This window comes from Equus przewalskii, chromosome 1 (genome assembly GCF_037783145.1).
Source record: "Equus przewalskii isolate Varuska chromosome 1, EquPr2, whole genome shotgun sequence".
Classification (NCBI taxonomy): Eukaryota; Metazoa; Chordata; class Mammalia; order Perissodactyla; family Equidae; genus Equus; species Equus przewalskii.
Genome location: NC_091831.1, coordinates 32,546,957 through 32,564,819, shown reverse-complemented (window position 1 = coordinate 32,564,819; position 17,863 = coordinate 32,546,957). Strand labels below are relative to the sequence as shown.

Genomic DNA, 17,863 nt, shown 5'->3' with positions numbered 1-17,863 from the left:
CCTTGGGTTGTTTCTGTGCCAATCTCTCCTCCACCTTACAAATTCCTAGTTCCCTGCTTTGGAGAGTTGAGGAAAGTAGGAAGTTAACCTCTTTCTCTCTCCAGGCTGTGACTCTACTAAGTTCTGTGGGGAATGAGCTACTTGCAGAGGTCAGGGGGCCACTGGGGCAGGTGAGGACAACTTGATATTTTACTGCTCATTTCATCTAGGGCTATCTTTGATTCTGCATTTCTCCAGCAGGACCCTATTTGGGCATTGTGATTCAGGGAGATGGCATGAAGGAAAAAGAGAGATGACTTCACTAGTGGGTATTGACAAAGCTTCAACTGTTCACTCCTCTGTCCACAAACACCCACATGCCTTTCTCCCAGGTTTGCACACTTCAAGGCTGTCATTAATTGTATTGGGAGATGGAGTGTGGGGAGAAAATAAAGTTACAAGCCAACCAATTCCAATCTCCCACTACCAAAGACCTGGGGAACGCCTTCAATGCTCAGATGGTGTCATGGCTCCTTTTCAAAAGAATCATCAATGGGATAACACTGAATGCCTCTGTTTAATACAAGGAAATTAATCAAGAAAAAGGAGTACTTATCTCCTCAAACTTCCTTAAAAAGTCTTTTGAAAAAAGAGAAAACTGTTACCCAATGGCAAACAAAATGTCTCTTAAATAAAAGTTGAATTAGAGTCTAGTTTAGCTAGTGCCGATAGAGTAAGTAAAGAGCACGGTAAGGCTGTATCATTAGGTAAAGACTGGGTGCTGGGCCGCCCACTTTCATCCTGTTGGTAACAATTTCCAGGCTTAGATTGTACTTTTGTGTGCTGTTACAGACACTTTCTAGTGTATTAATGTCCATGGCACGATCCATTCGTCCATCTATTCTAGGGCCCCCAATCTCTTCTCCACTCCCTTTACCGTCAGTAGATCTCCACCTAAGGTATCTCCTGGACCTCTCTGTTTTTCAATGAGAAGGAGTTGTTACACCTGGAAATCACTGGAACATGAGCACTTCTACCACCTGGAAGTTCAGGTCACACAAAAGAAAGCTGAGGACACCTGGCTTACCTTTCCTGATGCTCTCTGAGGAAATATAGATATTCCCAGGCCGCTCTTGACTTTTTTCTGCAAAAACTATGAGATAAAAAAGATACGAGGTAAACGCCAAATCAGAACTCTTTCTAAAGGGCTTTAGGATATTTTATTCATTTACCAAAAAAATTACCAAAATCTTGTACAAAATAATAATGATAGATCTCACACCTGGGATCTGCAGTTCTATAAATCAAAATTCTAGTAGCAGGCAACTAATGAGCAGAAGCTGTAGCGATGATGAAATGAAGACAGTGCAAAGAGACAAGGTGTCAAACCCAGAAAGATAAGCCAGTCTGAGGACATGACTGGCATTTACAAGATCATTAAAGAAAAGGGTAATGTGGACAAGGACGGTGCTGGATCCCTAAACACCTGAAGCTGGCCATGGAACCCCTTGAAGCTTGAGAATAGAAAGAAATGCCACTTAACAGGTCAACAAGCGCCTTAAGACAGAACTCGGAGTGGAAGAACAGGTAAAATGTGTGCACGGCTCCAAACGGACTCCGATGAAGTCCCTCATGAGTGACACCCATAAAGGCTAATAGGGAAAACTGAGAAGTGACAAAAGTTCACTTAGTGGGGGGACTGCAGAGTGATTAAGGCTCCCTCGGCTCTACATGAGACTCCCTGCATTCAAATCCTGCCTCTGCCACTTATGAGCCATATGATCTTGGGTAAGAGGCTTGACCTCTCCTCGCCTCTGCTTTCTTATAAGAGTACCTTCCTTGTTGCATTGTTGTGGGGATTACAAGAGTTACTACAGGGAAAGTGCTAAGAACAGTGCCTGGCACGTGTAAGCACTCAATGTTAGCTTTTATCATCATTATTCACATGTAAATCTTGAGATTGATGCCAATAGAACAGCAACACCTTGGCATGCTAGTTAACACAAGTGACATCTGTACAGCACTTTACAGTTTATAAAGTAGTTTCCCAGCTATTATTTCATCTGACCCTCACAATAAGGCTCTGGCAGAGTATTATTACGTATTATTTGATATAAGCATCAATGTATACATATATTATTATGATACCCATTTTATAGATGAGGAAACTAAAGCTAAAGAGGGTGAAATGACTTACCCAATGTCCCATGCTGTACAGCTAGAAAATGCAAGAGCTGGGACATGAACCCAGGTGTTCTTGCCTCCAAACCACTGCTCCTTCTGTCATCTCCTGCCTCTCCCCTCTCCTTTGCTCCACTAATTTCCTAGCAAGTCAGTCAGTGCCCTTTAGAAGTCACCTGTACCCCTGTCCCAACTGCCTCCCCACAATGAGCTGTGCCATCAACAGCCTCTCCTCCCACCTCTGCCATTTAGGCATCCTCGATATATATTTGCATGATTCTTTGTTTGGGTTCCCTTAGAAGCAGACTTCGGGACAAGGATTCAAGCGCAAATGGTCTATGTGGGAGGTGATGGAGGTGAGATGGGGAAGTGGATAAAGCAATAAATGGTGGGTTAACCAGTAAGTTACCACAGAGGGCAAGCTGGCAAGCTCTGGAAGGCAATGTAGAACACGCACCTGAGTTCTCCCAGAAGAGGGGCAAGTAAGCTGGGGTACTCAGCCACCAACCCCCACCAGTCACTGGCTGAGGGCTGCTTCCAGGGGTGTTAATCCCCCAACTCTTCCAGCCTGTCCTGCAAGAGGGCAGAGGAGGCTCCAGCTGCCAGAGAAAGCCATCAGGCTAAGAGACAGAGGTCTTGACAGGCAGAGTCCAGCCAGTGGGCACAGAAATGTAAAGAGCTAGGGAGATGTGGGTGGGGCACCAACAGTGCCTGCTACACACCCTAAAGGAGATGTTACCCAAGGGGGTGGCAAGCCACAAGCACTGACAGCACTTGGCAATACCACATAATATCCCTCAACTGTATTTCTACCCAACTTAGGGTTGCCAGGTTTAACAAACTAAAACAAAAACCAAAACCAAAAAAATGAGTGCAGTATCTGGGACACACTTACACTAAAAAGTTATTTGCTGTTTGTCTGAAATTCATACTTAACTGGGCACCCTGTACTTTCTTTGACAACCCCAGCCCAAATACCAGGGGATCTGGTTGAGGGCTACCTTCCCCAATTTATGATCTCCTTTTGCCACACTTTCCACAACCTGCTTCTACTATTAGAAATGGAATGGAGGTCAGGCACACAGATCAGGCAATTCTTACACTCTCACAGTACCTGTAATCATATTAATACAATCAAGTCCTGAAAGAGAGGGAAACTGACAATGTTATCAGCATCTGACTGATGCCCCAGGGACAATTATGAAGAAGTCAAAGCCCAATTCTCACCAATTTTTACCAGTGTAGGTAAGTAAACAGCTTAGCATAGCGGCTGAAAGCCAGGGTTGTAGAGTCAGACGCCCTGAGGTCTGGCTCTGCTACATGGTAATCGAGTGACCTCTGTAAGCCTCATTTTCCTCATCTGTAAAATGGGGATGATAATGGTCCTCACCTAATAGATTACTGTAAAGATTAAATGACATGTTTCAGATAGAGCACTCTTAGTAGATTTCAATAAATGTTAGCTGTTAAAAATTAAGAAGAAGAAGAGCTTCAGAAGATAAAAATTTACCACAGTTCTTGCCATTTGTAGTAGAAGGAAATCTTGTTTACCTCCGTCTTTATACCGCGTTTGAATGCCTCCAGGAAGGCCAGAGCTGAATCTGATCATTGCCCTTAGTCTAGCTCTAGAAGCTGCCCCAAACCCTGACCTTGTCTCCTGGGGCTGGCTGGAGACCGTTCAGTAGGCAACAGTCTCTAAGCAATGGTTCAGGAGCCAGAGGATCCAGGGAATTCCTGCTGGGAAGCTCTGAAGACCCCGCTGGGCATCAGTCCCTGCCCCACTTGCCTTTAGAAATATATGGTTCATTGTCGGGCAGCTGGTGAGAAGCAGAAGCACTGGCCTCCGGCCTGGGCACTGGGACAGGGGGCCTGCTGGCCAGGTCTACAGAAAAGGCCTCGTCGTCATCCACCGTGTGATAAACATCTTCTTCCTGATCGAGATGGGGCAGCTCCCTCTCCAAACTGGGCATTTGCATGCTGTTGCCTAGAAACACAGAAAAAGGTGACTGAAAGCAGTAGCCAATCAAACTGGGTGATTGCCAGTCATAAGAGCAGAGAGAGCGGCCACACTTTATTATACAGTAGTGCCCTTTGGCAAAGGGCTTTCCCCTACATCATCTCCTGTATAATCTGCTCAGAACCCCACACAAAGCCACTGAGAAAACACTGATGTCACCTTTATTTGCCACTCATCAATGCAGCAAAAGGAAGTGAGCACTAGTCTCTCTCATCTCAATTTTACTGCTGGGATTCAGTTATTCATCCCAAAAGAACTAGGGAAAAGAGAGCACAGCCCCCAAAGCCGAAGCACACTTGGAGCCAGCCCCTGGGACCTGGGCAGCAGTGTGAGGGTAGCCTGGAGTCCTCACCACGATGGCTCCAGCATCCTTGTCCTCAGCATCAAAATGATTACAGCAAATCCTTCCTGAGGACTTCCTCCGTAAGTGTATTACCCACATTATCTCCTTTGATTGTATTACAATGCTGTGGAGTAACTACAGTCATTATTCTCATTTTGCAAATGAAGACACTGGGGCCTTGGGGATTTAAATAACTTGGCCAACATCACCTAGAGTCAGATTGGTGCCCAGGAAAGCTGGTTCCAGAGCGTGTGCTCTTAACCCCCACGTTCCATTTCTTCTTTTACAACCTGTGCACCCACCCTGCTCCCTATCAACCAAAAAAGGTTAGAAGGGAAGCTTGCCTACCACCCTCTGTCCCTGGAGTCCCACAGCCCTCAGGTTTTCACTGCCTCCTTCCTGGTGACGGGCTGCAATGCTCTGTACTTGGACCTGAGCAGTGTCCTCTTAGCTTCGAGAATCTCAGCAGACCTGGCTCTGTATGCCATCTGCCCCTCATACACACAAGCTGTGTGACCTTGCACATCTTACATAACCTCTCTGAGCCTGATTTCCCTCTGAGACCAAATCACAGGAATACTGTGAGGACAAAATAAGATAATAAAGGAAAAGGACCCAGCTTATTACATGCACAGAGTAGGTACTTTCCTCTCCCTTCCTTGTTCTCCTTAGCACCATTCAGTCAACAAATCTTTATTAAATGCCTGTTTGAGATAGGTGAATGAATAAATCTTGGGCCTTCTTCCTATGGGATTTCCAATCCAGTGATTTATTGGGAATTTTTTCACTGCATCTTTCCTGAGCTGTGGGGAGACTGCTCTTGATCTCTCTGTGTCCTAGGTCCAGAAGACTGACCAGATTGGTCCAATTCATAAGAGGGATTTGAGTCCCAAGGCTCTGCCCTCGAGGAAGTTTCCATTTAGTGGAAAAGCCGCCATCTCTTCATCTTCAAACATATTGTGCAAGGGCGTGAAGAAATTCTGGGGAAGCCTGTCTGATGTTAACAAAATGAGGTGCCCTGGGAGGGCCACCAGCTACCCTACCGGGTGACGGTGATTCCTACAGTGCCCGTCCCTCACGTACGCAAGCACTCAAGTCTGCCCTTACAGGACAAAAACAGCCATAGACAATACTAAATGAACAGGCACGGCGTGTTCCCATAAAGCTTTGTTTACAAAAACAGGCAGTTAGCCAGGCTGTGGTTTGTCTACCACTGCTTAGAACTTCTCTTTCCTCTTCACCGTCAAAACTGCTTTTCCTATCCTGAGTCCCATCCTCGTAGCACCCTCCCTTCTGTGCCTACTTGATCAGCAGACTCCGTCATCAGTTGTAAATCAATGGACAGAGCTAGGGAATTATCTGTATAATTTAACACCCTCCACCTTGGAAACCCTCAATAATGATAATAATAACAACAACAACAATAAACCTTTATTGCTGTTATATGCCTCGCCCTGCTCTGAGGTCTAATACACAATAATTCGTTTAATTCTTGCAACATTCCTCTCATTTATAACTGAGGAAACCGAGACTCAGAGGAGTTGAGTAACTTGCCCAAGGTTTTCCAGCTAACTGAAGGAGGAATTGAGTCCAGACCAGAGTCTGTGTTCTTAACCACTATGCGATACAGCCTGGACTTAAGAATACTTGTGTATATTTCCCTATATTGTCCTCCTTCACCAGAAAGTAAAGTCTCTTGAGGGCACTGACCATATCTGACTTTCCTTTGTGTTCCTCCAACCCCAACATCCAGAATAGTGCTTTGCTTACAGTAGGTATTCAACAAATTTTGGTCAAATCAAAACATGCATTTACAAGAGGTCTTGCTGAAAGCAACTTGTTTACCCAAATGAATGGCTCCTGTGGTGGGAACTTCTGGCCTATCTATCATAGGCTGGAGGGGGAGCTCGTGGAGATAGAGTGCCTTCAATCACACCATATCCCATGTACGTGGCAGCCCATTCCTTGAGTGGAGCAACCCTCATCTGGAACCAGGCAATGTCTTACATTTGTTTCTCTTTCCCTCTTTTTGCTTCTCCGCTCACAGATGCAACTTACCTTCTAAAAACTTGCGGATCATAGAGTCCTTAGTAGCCCGAGAGAAACCGTCTCTAGGGATTGGATTAGATGTACTGGCCTGAAGCATTTCAACATCTAGAAGGAAAAGGACACTAGGAGTTTAGATGTTGTTCTTTCACACAGGCAAGGAGATTTTACAGATGGATACACAAGGTTTGACAAATCAAGAGACCTTGAACCAAGAGATTCAGGAATTCATTAATCCATCCAGCTACCCATCCCCCCATGCATGCATGCATGCATCCATCCATCCAACTATCTATCTACTTAACAAGGACACCCAGGAAGTGTAGGCTATAAAGGAGAGCAACATTAATAACCATCAGGCCCTTTCTGGACCACAGGACTCAAAAGGTGTAGATATGCTCATTTGTATGTAAAAGAATGGGCTTAACTTTTAAATATAAAACCATAGCATTGTTTATACTAGCAAAAAATAATTGGAAGCAGGAACAACAAAGAATAGATAACTTGTGGTTTATTTAAAGAATGGAACATTATGAAACAGTTAAAAAGAACATGTTAGAGCCACTTCTATCAACACAACACCATATCGAAAACATAATAGTACCATCTCAAAAACATAACAACAAGAGGGGCCTGCCCGGTGGCATGGCGGTTAAGTGCACACATTCCACTTCAGCAGCCCGGGGTTCACCAGTTCGGATCCCAGGTGCGGACATGGCACTGCTTGGCACGCCATGTTGTGGTAGGCATCCCACATATAAAGTAGAGGAAGGTGGGCACGGATGTGAGCTTAGGGCCAGTCTTCCTCAGCAAAAAGAGGAGGATTGGCGGCAGATGTTAGCTCAGGGCTAATCTTCCTCAAAAAAAAAAAAAAAAAACAACAAGAGCTGTATTTTCAGGTAACCCATGTAATCGTTATTTCAAAGGAGAAGGCAAACTGACCTCTGGCTGTCACCATGAAGCATAAATCCTTGGAGACCAAAACTGTGGGAAAACCATTCAGTTACAACAGCAGATTCTACTCACGTCCTAGTAACCAACGGTGCCCTATTACTTTATGACTCTGAAGTATGCATTTTGGGAGCAAAATTTCAGTCTTGTGTTAAAAGTAGAGCTTTGATATTATCAAGAGGTTGCATTCACTAAGTCGTATCACACAATTACTGGGGACTTATTTGCTTAGGCAAAATATATAGTTTGAAATTGAATTGTACATTTTGAGGGAAAACCAAGTAGCTTGCATTTAATCAATATACATAGATATACCACTTCTTTGCCACTTAGATGTCTGGAGACCAGTCAAATACAATCTGGTGAATTTGTATGATGAATTCTATACAACTATTTATCTCACATTTCCCAAGAATATTCATTGAAAAGAAGTCATGGTCACAAAGTAATGTTAAGGACAATGAACTTCATATAACATAATCCTAGTTCTGAAACACAATATTTGTATGTACATAGAAAAAAAACCTTGAAAGAAATACATCAAGATGCATATAGTGGCTATTTCTGAAGTAGCACAGATTATGGACATTTAATTTTCTATTTCATACTTTTCTTTGTCTTCCAAATTATCCACAATGGCTTGTGTTGCTTTCATATATGAGAAAAATCCTATCAAAACTTTTTTTAAAAGCCCAAATAATTATGATCAAGTATGTACAATTAGATTCCCAAAGAAAAAATAATTTCAAGTTATTAAAAAAATAAGTGATGGCTCACCTGTCAATTACCAGATTGATTGATTTTTTAACTATATAAAATACTTATTTTTAAACTTTCCAGTGACCAGATATTACATTATTACATAGCATAGCTCTTACTGGACCTTGTTTCAAACTTAGATAATCCTTTGATAATCAAAGTATAAATTTTGTGACCATTAAAAAGAAGATAATGTTGAGGAAAAACTTATAGAAGAGTGTTTTCAGTATGGTACTGTTTATATAAAGTTTTAAGGCCTATAAAACAATAGTAGATGTTGTTCATGAATTCATAAATATGTAGTAAACAGATACAAACATGCTGGGAATGAAAAAAGTTGAATTCGTGGTGGTGGTTACCTCTGGAGAGGGAGGGAGGACAATCGAATTCTGGAGGGGTTCAGAGGAAGCTGCACTAGGGCTGGAAGATTTGAGTTTTTTAAAAAAGATCTGATATTTAAAAAAAGAAAAAGATACATATTCTTGATGAATCAGAATCTTCAAGAAATACGATATTTTAGAAAAATAATATGCTACCTTTGCCCCCAAAGAGGGGAAAAATAAGATTCCATTTTTGTATTTGCTCGTATATACAAAAAGAAACTGTGGAAAGAGACGTAAACAATTAAGATCAGTGGCTTCCTGGGAACTAGGAAGATGGGGGACAAGGACTGGAAAAAGATTTTTCACTGTTCACCTTTCATATTTTAGTTTTTTAGCCTATGAAGAAATAAAGAAATGCAGGGCCCTGATCATGTTTGTGTTACCTTAAATATTACCCAAAAAAAAGGAAAAAGAAAAAAAGCCAACTCCATTTTTCTACCTTTTCAGTTTAGCGTTTCCTGACATAGTGGGGACATTACATTGACTATCCAAGAACCTGGTCCAGGGGCTGGCCTGGTAGCACAGCAGTTAAGTGTGTATGTTCTGTTTCTCAGCGGCCCGGGGTTCGCCAGTTTGGATCTGCATGCAGACATGGCATCGCTTGGCACGCCATGCTGTGGTAGGCGTCCCACATATAAAGTAGAGGAAGATGGGCATGGATGTTAGCTCAGGGCCAGTCTCCCTCAGCAAAAAGAGGAGGACTGGCAGCAGTTAGCTCAGGGCTAATCTGCCTAAAAATAAATAAATAAATAAATAAAAATAATAATAATAAAAAAGAACCTGGTCCAGGGCAGAGCGGGGTCAGGACAGTTTCAATCACCAGTAACCAAAATGCCCAGGCTGGCAACACCAGAGTGTAAACCTCACACATACAGTCTGTCACCTCTGTTGACAGAGTGGTAAAAGGGTCATGTAATGACCTAGCTATTTTCACTAACAAAGTTCAGTCTGAGAGAACTGATTTCCATGTCCAAGAGGCAGATGCAAAACTGAAGGAGCTACAAAGGTTTAGGAAAAAAAAATGTGGAAGAAAATGGTAGTAGCAAGAGCTTCCCTGGCTAGACCTGGCATGCTAATATAATAAGGATAGGGACTTCTTCCCCTGGTGCTATGACCCCATCTTAAAGTGCTGAATTTTTTGTGGGTTAAAGAAAGAATTTAAAAAAAAGAAAAGAAAGGAAAAAGAACGTGCACTAGTAATAAGACGCACCGATATCATGATCACTTGACAGAATGCACTGAGGAGGAAACATCATTTCTATGACATTCTTGCCAAAAATTCATAACCTCAGCCCAACCATAGAAAACATCAGACAAACCCAAACAGAGGGGCATTCTACAAAATAATTGATCAGTGCTCTTTAAAAGTGTCAAGACAAGGAATGACTGAGGAATTGTCACAAGTTGGAGGAGAGTAAGGAGAAATAAAAACTGTGGGATCCTATTTAGGATCCACATCTAAGATCCTATCAGCATCTAGGATCTTACCTACAAACAGAAAAAGCACATTAAGGAGAAAACTAGTGAAATTTGAACAAGGTCTGAAGGTTAATTAGTGGTATTGCAGCCATGTCAGTTTCCTGGCTTTCGTAATTGTACTATGGTCATATAAGACGTTAATATTAGGAAAACCTGGGTGAAAGTTATACAGGAACACTAGCATTTTTGCAACTTTTCTTTAAGTCTAAAAGTAGATCATATTATTAAAAAGATAAGAAATAACATGAGTTGGAGAGGATGTGGAGAGAAGAGAACACTCATACACTGTTGGCAGGAGTGCAAACTGGTGCAGCCACTACGGAAAACAGTATGGAGTTTCCTCAGAAAATTAAGAATAGATCTACCATATGATCCAGCTACTCTAGTTCCAGGTATTTATCCAAAGGACATGAAAACACAAATTCAAAAACATATGTGTACCCCTATGTTCACTGCAGCGTTATTCACAATAGCCAAGACCTGGAAACAACCTAAGTGCCCGTCAATGGATGAATGATAAAGAAGACGTGGTATATATATATACATGGAATGCTACTTAGCCATAAAAAAGATGAAATATTGCCATTTGTGACAATACAAATGGACCTTGAGGGTATTATGCTAAGTCAGAAAGAGAAAGCCAAATACCATATGATTTCCCTCTTATGTGGAAGATAACAACAACAACAAACACATAGATACAGAGAATAGATTGGTGATTACCAGAAGGGAAAAGGGGTCAGGGAAGGGTGAAAGGGGAAAACGGGCGCACATGTATGGTGACAGATGGAAAGTAGACTTTCGGTGGTGAACACAATGTAGTCTATACAGAAGTTGAAATAGGATGTACACTTAAAATTTATATAATATTATAAACCAATGTTACCTCAATAAAAATACACAAATAAATAAAAGCAGTTCAAAATAATTTTTTTTTTAATAAAAGAGTAGGAGGAGGGCAGGAAGAGAAGAAATGCAACAGAAAAACTAAAGAAGCATAACCCCGGGTATGAGCTATGCGGACCCTTTCCTGTCCACCTACACTATCAAGCCACCTTCTAGTGACACTTGAGAGCCATGAGCTTATAGGTACAATGATCAAGGCAGGGTTAAATGAGCCACCTGTGACCAACAGAACTTTTTGCTTTGTAGTCACACCTTAACTGGTGGTTAAGAGCATAATTTTGGAAGCAGACAAACAAGGATCTGCTCACCATCAGTCCTGTGACCTTAGTAGAGTTATTTATCCTCCTGGAACCACCATGGAAGGATGGCGAGAGGCTTGGGCACTAGGATCAAAATGCATGGGTTCCAATTCTGATTCTTCCACTTCTGGCTATAGGACTACAATACCCACCAGTCCAACACCAATTAGACTTTTTAGATCCAACTGATCATTCAGACTCATAAGATGACCACGGGCCATGCTGGTTCCAGTCTACTCAGAAGGATGCAGGATACAGGCTAGCAGGACAGTGCCAAGCAGCGTTCCTCATCTAGGGCTGTCTTTGCACCAGTCCAGCAGCTCACGTGCAAGGAAACAAGATCCATATCAGGCAGGTGGATGAGCCACTCTAGTGAAAAGCCTGGTGTCCCACAGGAGCAGCATTTCTGGTAGCAACTCCTGAGGCATAGCCTCCAGGGTCCCCATGAGAGGCATGCCAGAGTGATTGCCCTCAGGGAAGCCCAAAGTATGGTGCCCCTCTCAGGTATTTATAGTTCACATACAGCTCCTCCCAGTCCCAAATGCCAATTAGGGGTCATTTTTATTGTACGTAATATTGCCTAGAAACATAGTTGACATTTGGCTCTTATCAGGTTACCAGGGTAACAGAGCTAGGAAATCAACTGCAGGTCAACTTTTCATGCAGAAAGGGAAATGACAGCTGTTCTATTAACTCTTTGCCTACAATTATCTTGGGCCAAGTTGTTCAAATCTTCTCAGCTTCTCTTTTCCTGTCAGTAAAATGGTGATAATAATGGTATGTATCTCATAGGTGTGCCATGAGTATTAAATGAGAAGCTTGCCAAGTGCTTAGCACAGTGCCCAGCATATAGGAAGTGCTAAATGAACGCCAGCTGCTACTATTACTATCATCTTTATGATTAAATTCTATACCCAGCCTAATGTCCTAAGCAGAGAATAATTTTAAAAAAGAGGACTCAGGGCCGGCCTGGTGGCACAGCAGTTAAGTTCACGTGCTTCTCTTCAGTGGCCCGGGGTTAATTGGTTTGGATCCCAGGTGCAGACCTACGCAGTGCTTATCGAGCTATGCTGTGGCAGGTGTCCCATATATAAAGTAGAGGAAGATGGGCACAGATGTTAGTTCAGGGCCAATCTTCCTCAGCAAAAAGAGGAAGATTGGTGGCAGATGTTAGCTGAGAGCTAATCTTCCTCAAAAAAGAAAGAGACTCAGTTTACACTTTTCTGACCGCAACTTTACATGTTTGAAATCAAGCCTCCTCCTTCAGAGTAATAAATGCTTATGAGTTAATTCTACTATCTGAATTTCCACACACATTCTCAAATATCACATGTATTATACTTCCTAGTAAAGAATTATACCCAACAAGGCTTGCCAGGCACTGTCTTGATGTGGCTCCTGAACACCGAGTCCTGGCTGGACAGAACTGCGGGCTTCTTTCCTCCTTTGCCAAGGATCTGCCGCTGCAGTCCAGACCTGACGTGGAGGCTCCACGCCCATTTCCCTCTGCTTTCCTGAGGCCCATCACCTTCTTTATTAGTGGGCTCAGCAACGAACACCAAGGAGAAATTCTGGCAGCTCTTCAACCCCTTCTGGCCCCACCCCGCGCAGCCGGGATCATAGGTAGAGGCTAATCTTAAGGACGGAGTCTAAAGCCAGAGGACCTGAGGCATGGCTGGAAGAACGTGAAGGGAGCAAGGGTGCAGGGGGAAGAGGGAGGGTGGTCTGCAGACACAGGAGAAAGCCTGGAGGTCAGCAGTTAAGACCCTGACAAGGGCTGGAGCCACGTGAATGGTCTGCGGTCAGAGCACAAACATAAGTCAGAAAAAGGCAGCTGCTGAAGCCAGGCAAGAAATAGAGGCCCAGGACACTGGCCACCAAGTGACCAATGCACATCAACATCACGGCCAGAGGTGATGGTTACCAGCATGGACTTTGGCATCCTGGGGACCTGAGTTCGAGCCCTGGCTCTGACTCATACTAGTCCTGTGTCCTTGAGCAAGTTACTTGATATCACAAGCTTCCATATCTCCATTTGCAAAGTAGGGATAAACAACAGTACCTATCTCCTGGGAAGACTATGGACCAATGGGGACGGTGCTTAAAATGTTTAGCAACAGACCCAGGCACTAAATATTAATGGCTATCATTAGCATTATATTGAGGCAACCTAGAGAGTATATTGGTTTTCTATTGTTGTTGTAACAAGTTGCCACAAACTTAGTGGCTTACAATAACGTAAATGTATTATCTTATAGTTCTATAGTTCGGAAGTCTGAAACGGGTCTCGCTGGGCTAAAATGAAGGTTTCAGCAGGACTGTAGTCCTTTCTGGGACCTCTCAGGGAGGATCTGTCTCCCTGCCCTTTCCAGCTTCTAGAGGCTGCCTGCATTTCCTGGCACTAGGCGCTCTCCCTCCATCTTCAAAGCCAGCAGCGTCAGGCAGAAAGCTTAGCTGAACCGAGTCCTTCTCATAGTGCCATCTCTGGCCTGTCTTCTGATTCCTTCTTCCACTTTTAAGGACCCTTGTGATTACACTGGGCCCACCCTGATAACCTAGGATAGTCCCCTTATCTTAAGGCCAGCTGGTCAGCAACTTTAATTCCCCTTTCGCATGTAATCTGACATATTCACAGACTCAGGGGCATTATCGTACCTACCTCAGACGGGACCAAACATCAGCACAGTCAGCCTGCCACGAATTTTCTTCCTATACGGGGCTGGCAAGGGGAGCAGGGCACACTCATGCAAGTCCACCATGGCCTTCCGTGGACTCAGGAGCTCTGGCCTAGAGCAGGCACTGGCCTTTATTGAGTGTCTGGATGTGCTCTGCCTAAAGTGAAGTTACCTAAAAACGACTTGATTTTCTTTCCATTTATATTTAAATAGAATGATTCTTTTTATACTGAATTGAACATAAATATCTTTGAATTAGACCAGGAACAGCAAATACACATATTGGTTTCCACGTCCCTATTCCATACTCAAGGCAAACATCACTAATCAATCATAGCATCCTTTCCGGCCTCAGAATCCTTCCTCAACACACCTCCCCGGGACTCAATACCAGCTAAGTGACATTGGTACATGAATGGTTTTTAAAGGACTATTTGTCATATCTATATTAGACTGTAAGTCCCAGTAGAAGCAGATACGACTTTTATAATAATAAAGAAAAGAAAAGAGGGGCTGGCCCAAAGGCCGAGTGGTTAAGTTTGCGATCTCTGCTTTGGCAGCCCAGGGTTTCACCGGTTCGGATCCTGGGCACAGACATGGCACCACTCATCAGGCCATGCTGAGGCAGCGTCCCACATGCCACAACTAGAAGGACCCACAACTAGAATATACAACTATGTACTGGGGGGATTTGGGGAGAAGAAAGAAAGAAAGGAAAAAAAAAAGAAGATTGACAACAGATGTCAGCTCAGGTGTCAATCTTTAAAAAGAAAAGAAAAGTTCCTAGTTGTTTGGAGTTAACAAGTGATAAGAGCCTCTCAGACTCTAAAGGTGACAACCCCACATGTACATACAACTCAGGCATACAGTGAGTAACACATGAGTGACTGAAATACACAGAAAATTCTGGAGGTGAAGGGAGCCTGTTTCCAGACAAAGGATATTTTGTAAAGAAAAGCGGAACAACAAATCCTTTCACTCCTGGACGCTCACGGTTTGTACTTCAGACTCCAAGCACTTAACTTTCAGCACTTGTCTGTTAAAAATAAACTGAAAGGCGCTGAAACCTGCTGGTCTAAGGAGAAAGTGCAAAGTTCTTTCATTTCAGCCGAGAGAGGAAAAAAAAAAAAACAATAACAAGGAAACTCTGGGGCCACAGTCTCTTTCTGGGAAGAGCCAACTGCAGCATTATGCTTTATTTTATTTACGGAGTCAATCAGAAAGAACCCATTCCTGAGAATAAAGAAGCTTGGACAGATCAGAGAAAGCCCAGGCAGGCACTTCATTAAGGAATGAGTCAAGAGCAATAATGAATTTTCAAAGAATCCCCCATGATATTCCTCCTGGGACATAAGTCCAGATCACTTAGCTGCAGTGGAAACTCCATCCAGGCTATGTTGTCGACTTAATATAAAACCTAATCTGAGTATATAATACAGCAAAATGTCAGATACTGAGAAAGGCTCTCAAATCCTGAAAGTTGGCCAAAAGTATTTTTTTTTCAGCAACTATCTTTTGTAGCCCAAAAAGAGCCTAGAGCAAGGAGCAGCACGGTAAAACATTTGAAGATAACCTGAAGGCTGATTGGTTCCGTTTGCACTCGGGTGGAATGAAGAGCTTCGATTGACCACGTCAATAAGTCCAACCTTTCCATACTCTAATGGAGAAGCGATGGGAAGGAAAGAGAGAGAGTCACACACATGCACACACACACACACACACACACACAAGGAGAGAGAGGCAGACAGAAAGACAGAGGGAGTTGGGGGGAGACAGACAGAGAGAGAGAGAGAGAGACAGACTAGATAGCGCGAGAATCAGAGACAGAGAGAGAGGAGAATGGAGTCTGAAATTAGAGGGGCTAAGGAGTGATGGCGGCACTGGCAATGAAAAAGAAGGAATGAAGAGTGAAAGAGTTCGGAGAAGCAACAAACAAGTTTTCTTACACAGACAAAATCTGTTAAGCAAGGTCGCGGCTGGTGGTGGGGATTTTATCTTATTAACTTTAAAACATTTAACCCAGCATGCTTTCACGGCATGCCTGTGTCCCCAGCACAGTTCTTGCATGCCTGGAGAAGCAAAAGGCAATGGCAGTCCGGAAGCTCCTTGAGCCTCATCTCCCACATGGTGCATCAGCCTCCCTTTGCCCTGCCGGGTCCCTGACAGCCCTGGACAGGGCAGGAGCAGCCCTGCCTCTGAATGAGATCTGTCCCTGCTGTAGAAACTCACGCCTTGCACTCAGCCCCACTGCCCCTAAAGCATCTCTCGGCTCTCCTAGCCAGAATCTTCCCAAGATGGATATCTTCCCAAGATGGATAGCAGGAGGAAGGCACAGCCTCAGCAGCCGCAGGAAGAAAAACTTTTGAGAGAAGAGGGTGCCAATAGGGAAGGCAGAACATTCCAGAAGCAAATCAGTAACTTAACAATTTTGCTTACAAATGGTCCTTCAGCTGGGCTCAGACCTTACAGCTCTTTACTGTGCCCAAAAGGGACAGCTCAAAGGGGACGCAGCTCACACAGAGCTCAGGTCAAGAAAACACTGCCGGAGACGATCTGTTACAAAGACACCAGTTACCAAGGAGGTTGCTAAGGGAAGCTAGCAAGTTAGCTAGGGCTAGTCAGCTCTCTGCTATACAGAGACTTGGACTGCAGAACCCGGCAGAGGTAGCAGGGGTGCAAAGGAAAAGTTCAACAGGAGCCACATGAAGCAGAACAGCCCCCTGGGATGGGTTAGAGTGACACATGTGAGTTTACAGTTTCTAGAAGTGAGATTCTAGCCTTTCTCCTTTTGCTCCTTTCTCCTATGGAAGAAAGATGAGCCTCTAAGATAGTTAAGCAGAGCTAAACCCACAAGCGGATTACCTTGGAAACAGCTGGACAAGGGCCTCCCAGAAATGGCTCCCGAGGTGTTAGTACCCAGAGCCTCAGGGAGTGACCAGTCACTGGGTGACCTTTCCACACAAATGTATTACCTAAGTCAAAGGACCACCAGGACCACCGTATCATTCTCTGTAGGCAAGGACACGGGCAAGTTGAGAAAAAGATTGGGAGACAGTGAAAACACCCAAAGAGAGATGTGCCTTGATTTTTCTTTAGTGTTTGCATAAGCTGACCCTTAATAAAGACACTTATTTCTTAGATAGTAAGGTGAGGAAGTAGATGGTTTAAATCTGTGAGGTCTTGAACAAAATAATTCTCAAGAGAATTGGGAGCAAAGCTGGTGTGATAACAAAGACATGTAGTTACCACCTGGTGGCAGCATATCTAAACCAAAGACTGTGAGTGTGAGGGTGTATGTGTGTGTGTGTGAGTGTGCGCACGCACCCACGTGCATGCATGCGTGTACACAAAACTATGCAAGTTCAAGGGAAGGAGAGATAGGAGTGAAATCATGAAATCTCAGGGTCAGAACTCAACATCACCCCCAGCCCCATTTCATTCAATACTGCGAGTTTCCCTGATGACCTTCCTACTCAATAGTTGTTCTGGATTCACTTTAGAGAAAAAGACATCATTACCATTCCTTTTCTAAAACTTAAGACAGAAAGAGGCAGATTTGTCCCAACATAGTTAGTGACCTCCAAGCAATGGTAAGGGGCTGGCCTAAAGCCTGCACTCCACATTTGTGCTGTGAGTGAGTGAATGAATGGGGGAGGAAGTAAATAAACACAGCCTGATTTCCTCAATATGTTTACTTTCAGCCTCCAGGGTTGAATGGTAACAATGGTGGGCACTGATAAACTCAGCGATTTAGGCATTTAGAAATAGCTCCTGTCCAAGGGTCTGTCCACGGCCTGGCAAATGCAGACCCTAGAAGAAGGGCAGCCGTCCTCTATGCCAGGGAC

General features: G+C 43.7%; 1 protein-coding gene across 4 annotated transcripts in view; it reads right to left on the bottom strand.

The window, feature by feature from the left end:
- PIK3AP1 (phosphoinositide-3-kinase adaptor protein 1) overlaps positions 1 to 17,863 on the bottom strand; it is a 112,068-nt gene that overhangs the window by 28,377 nt on the left and 65,828 nt on the right. For all 4 annotated transcript variants that reach the window (XM_070560423.1, XM_070560427.1, XM_070560429.1 and 1 more), the window contains 3 exons: positions 6,579 to 6,674; positions 3,947 to 4,144; positions 1,067 to 1,132 (listed from right to left, as the gene is read on the bottom strand). In XM_070560423.1, the coding sequence (XP_070416524.1) occupies positions 1,067 to 1,132; positions 3,947 to 4,144; positions 6,579 to 6,674 (360 nt within the window). The remainder of the gene's footprint in view (positions 1 to 1,066; positions 1,133 to 3,946; positions 4,145 to 6,578; positions 6,675 to 17,863) is intronic.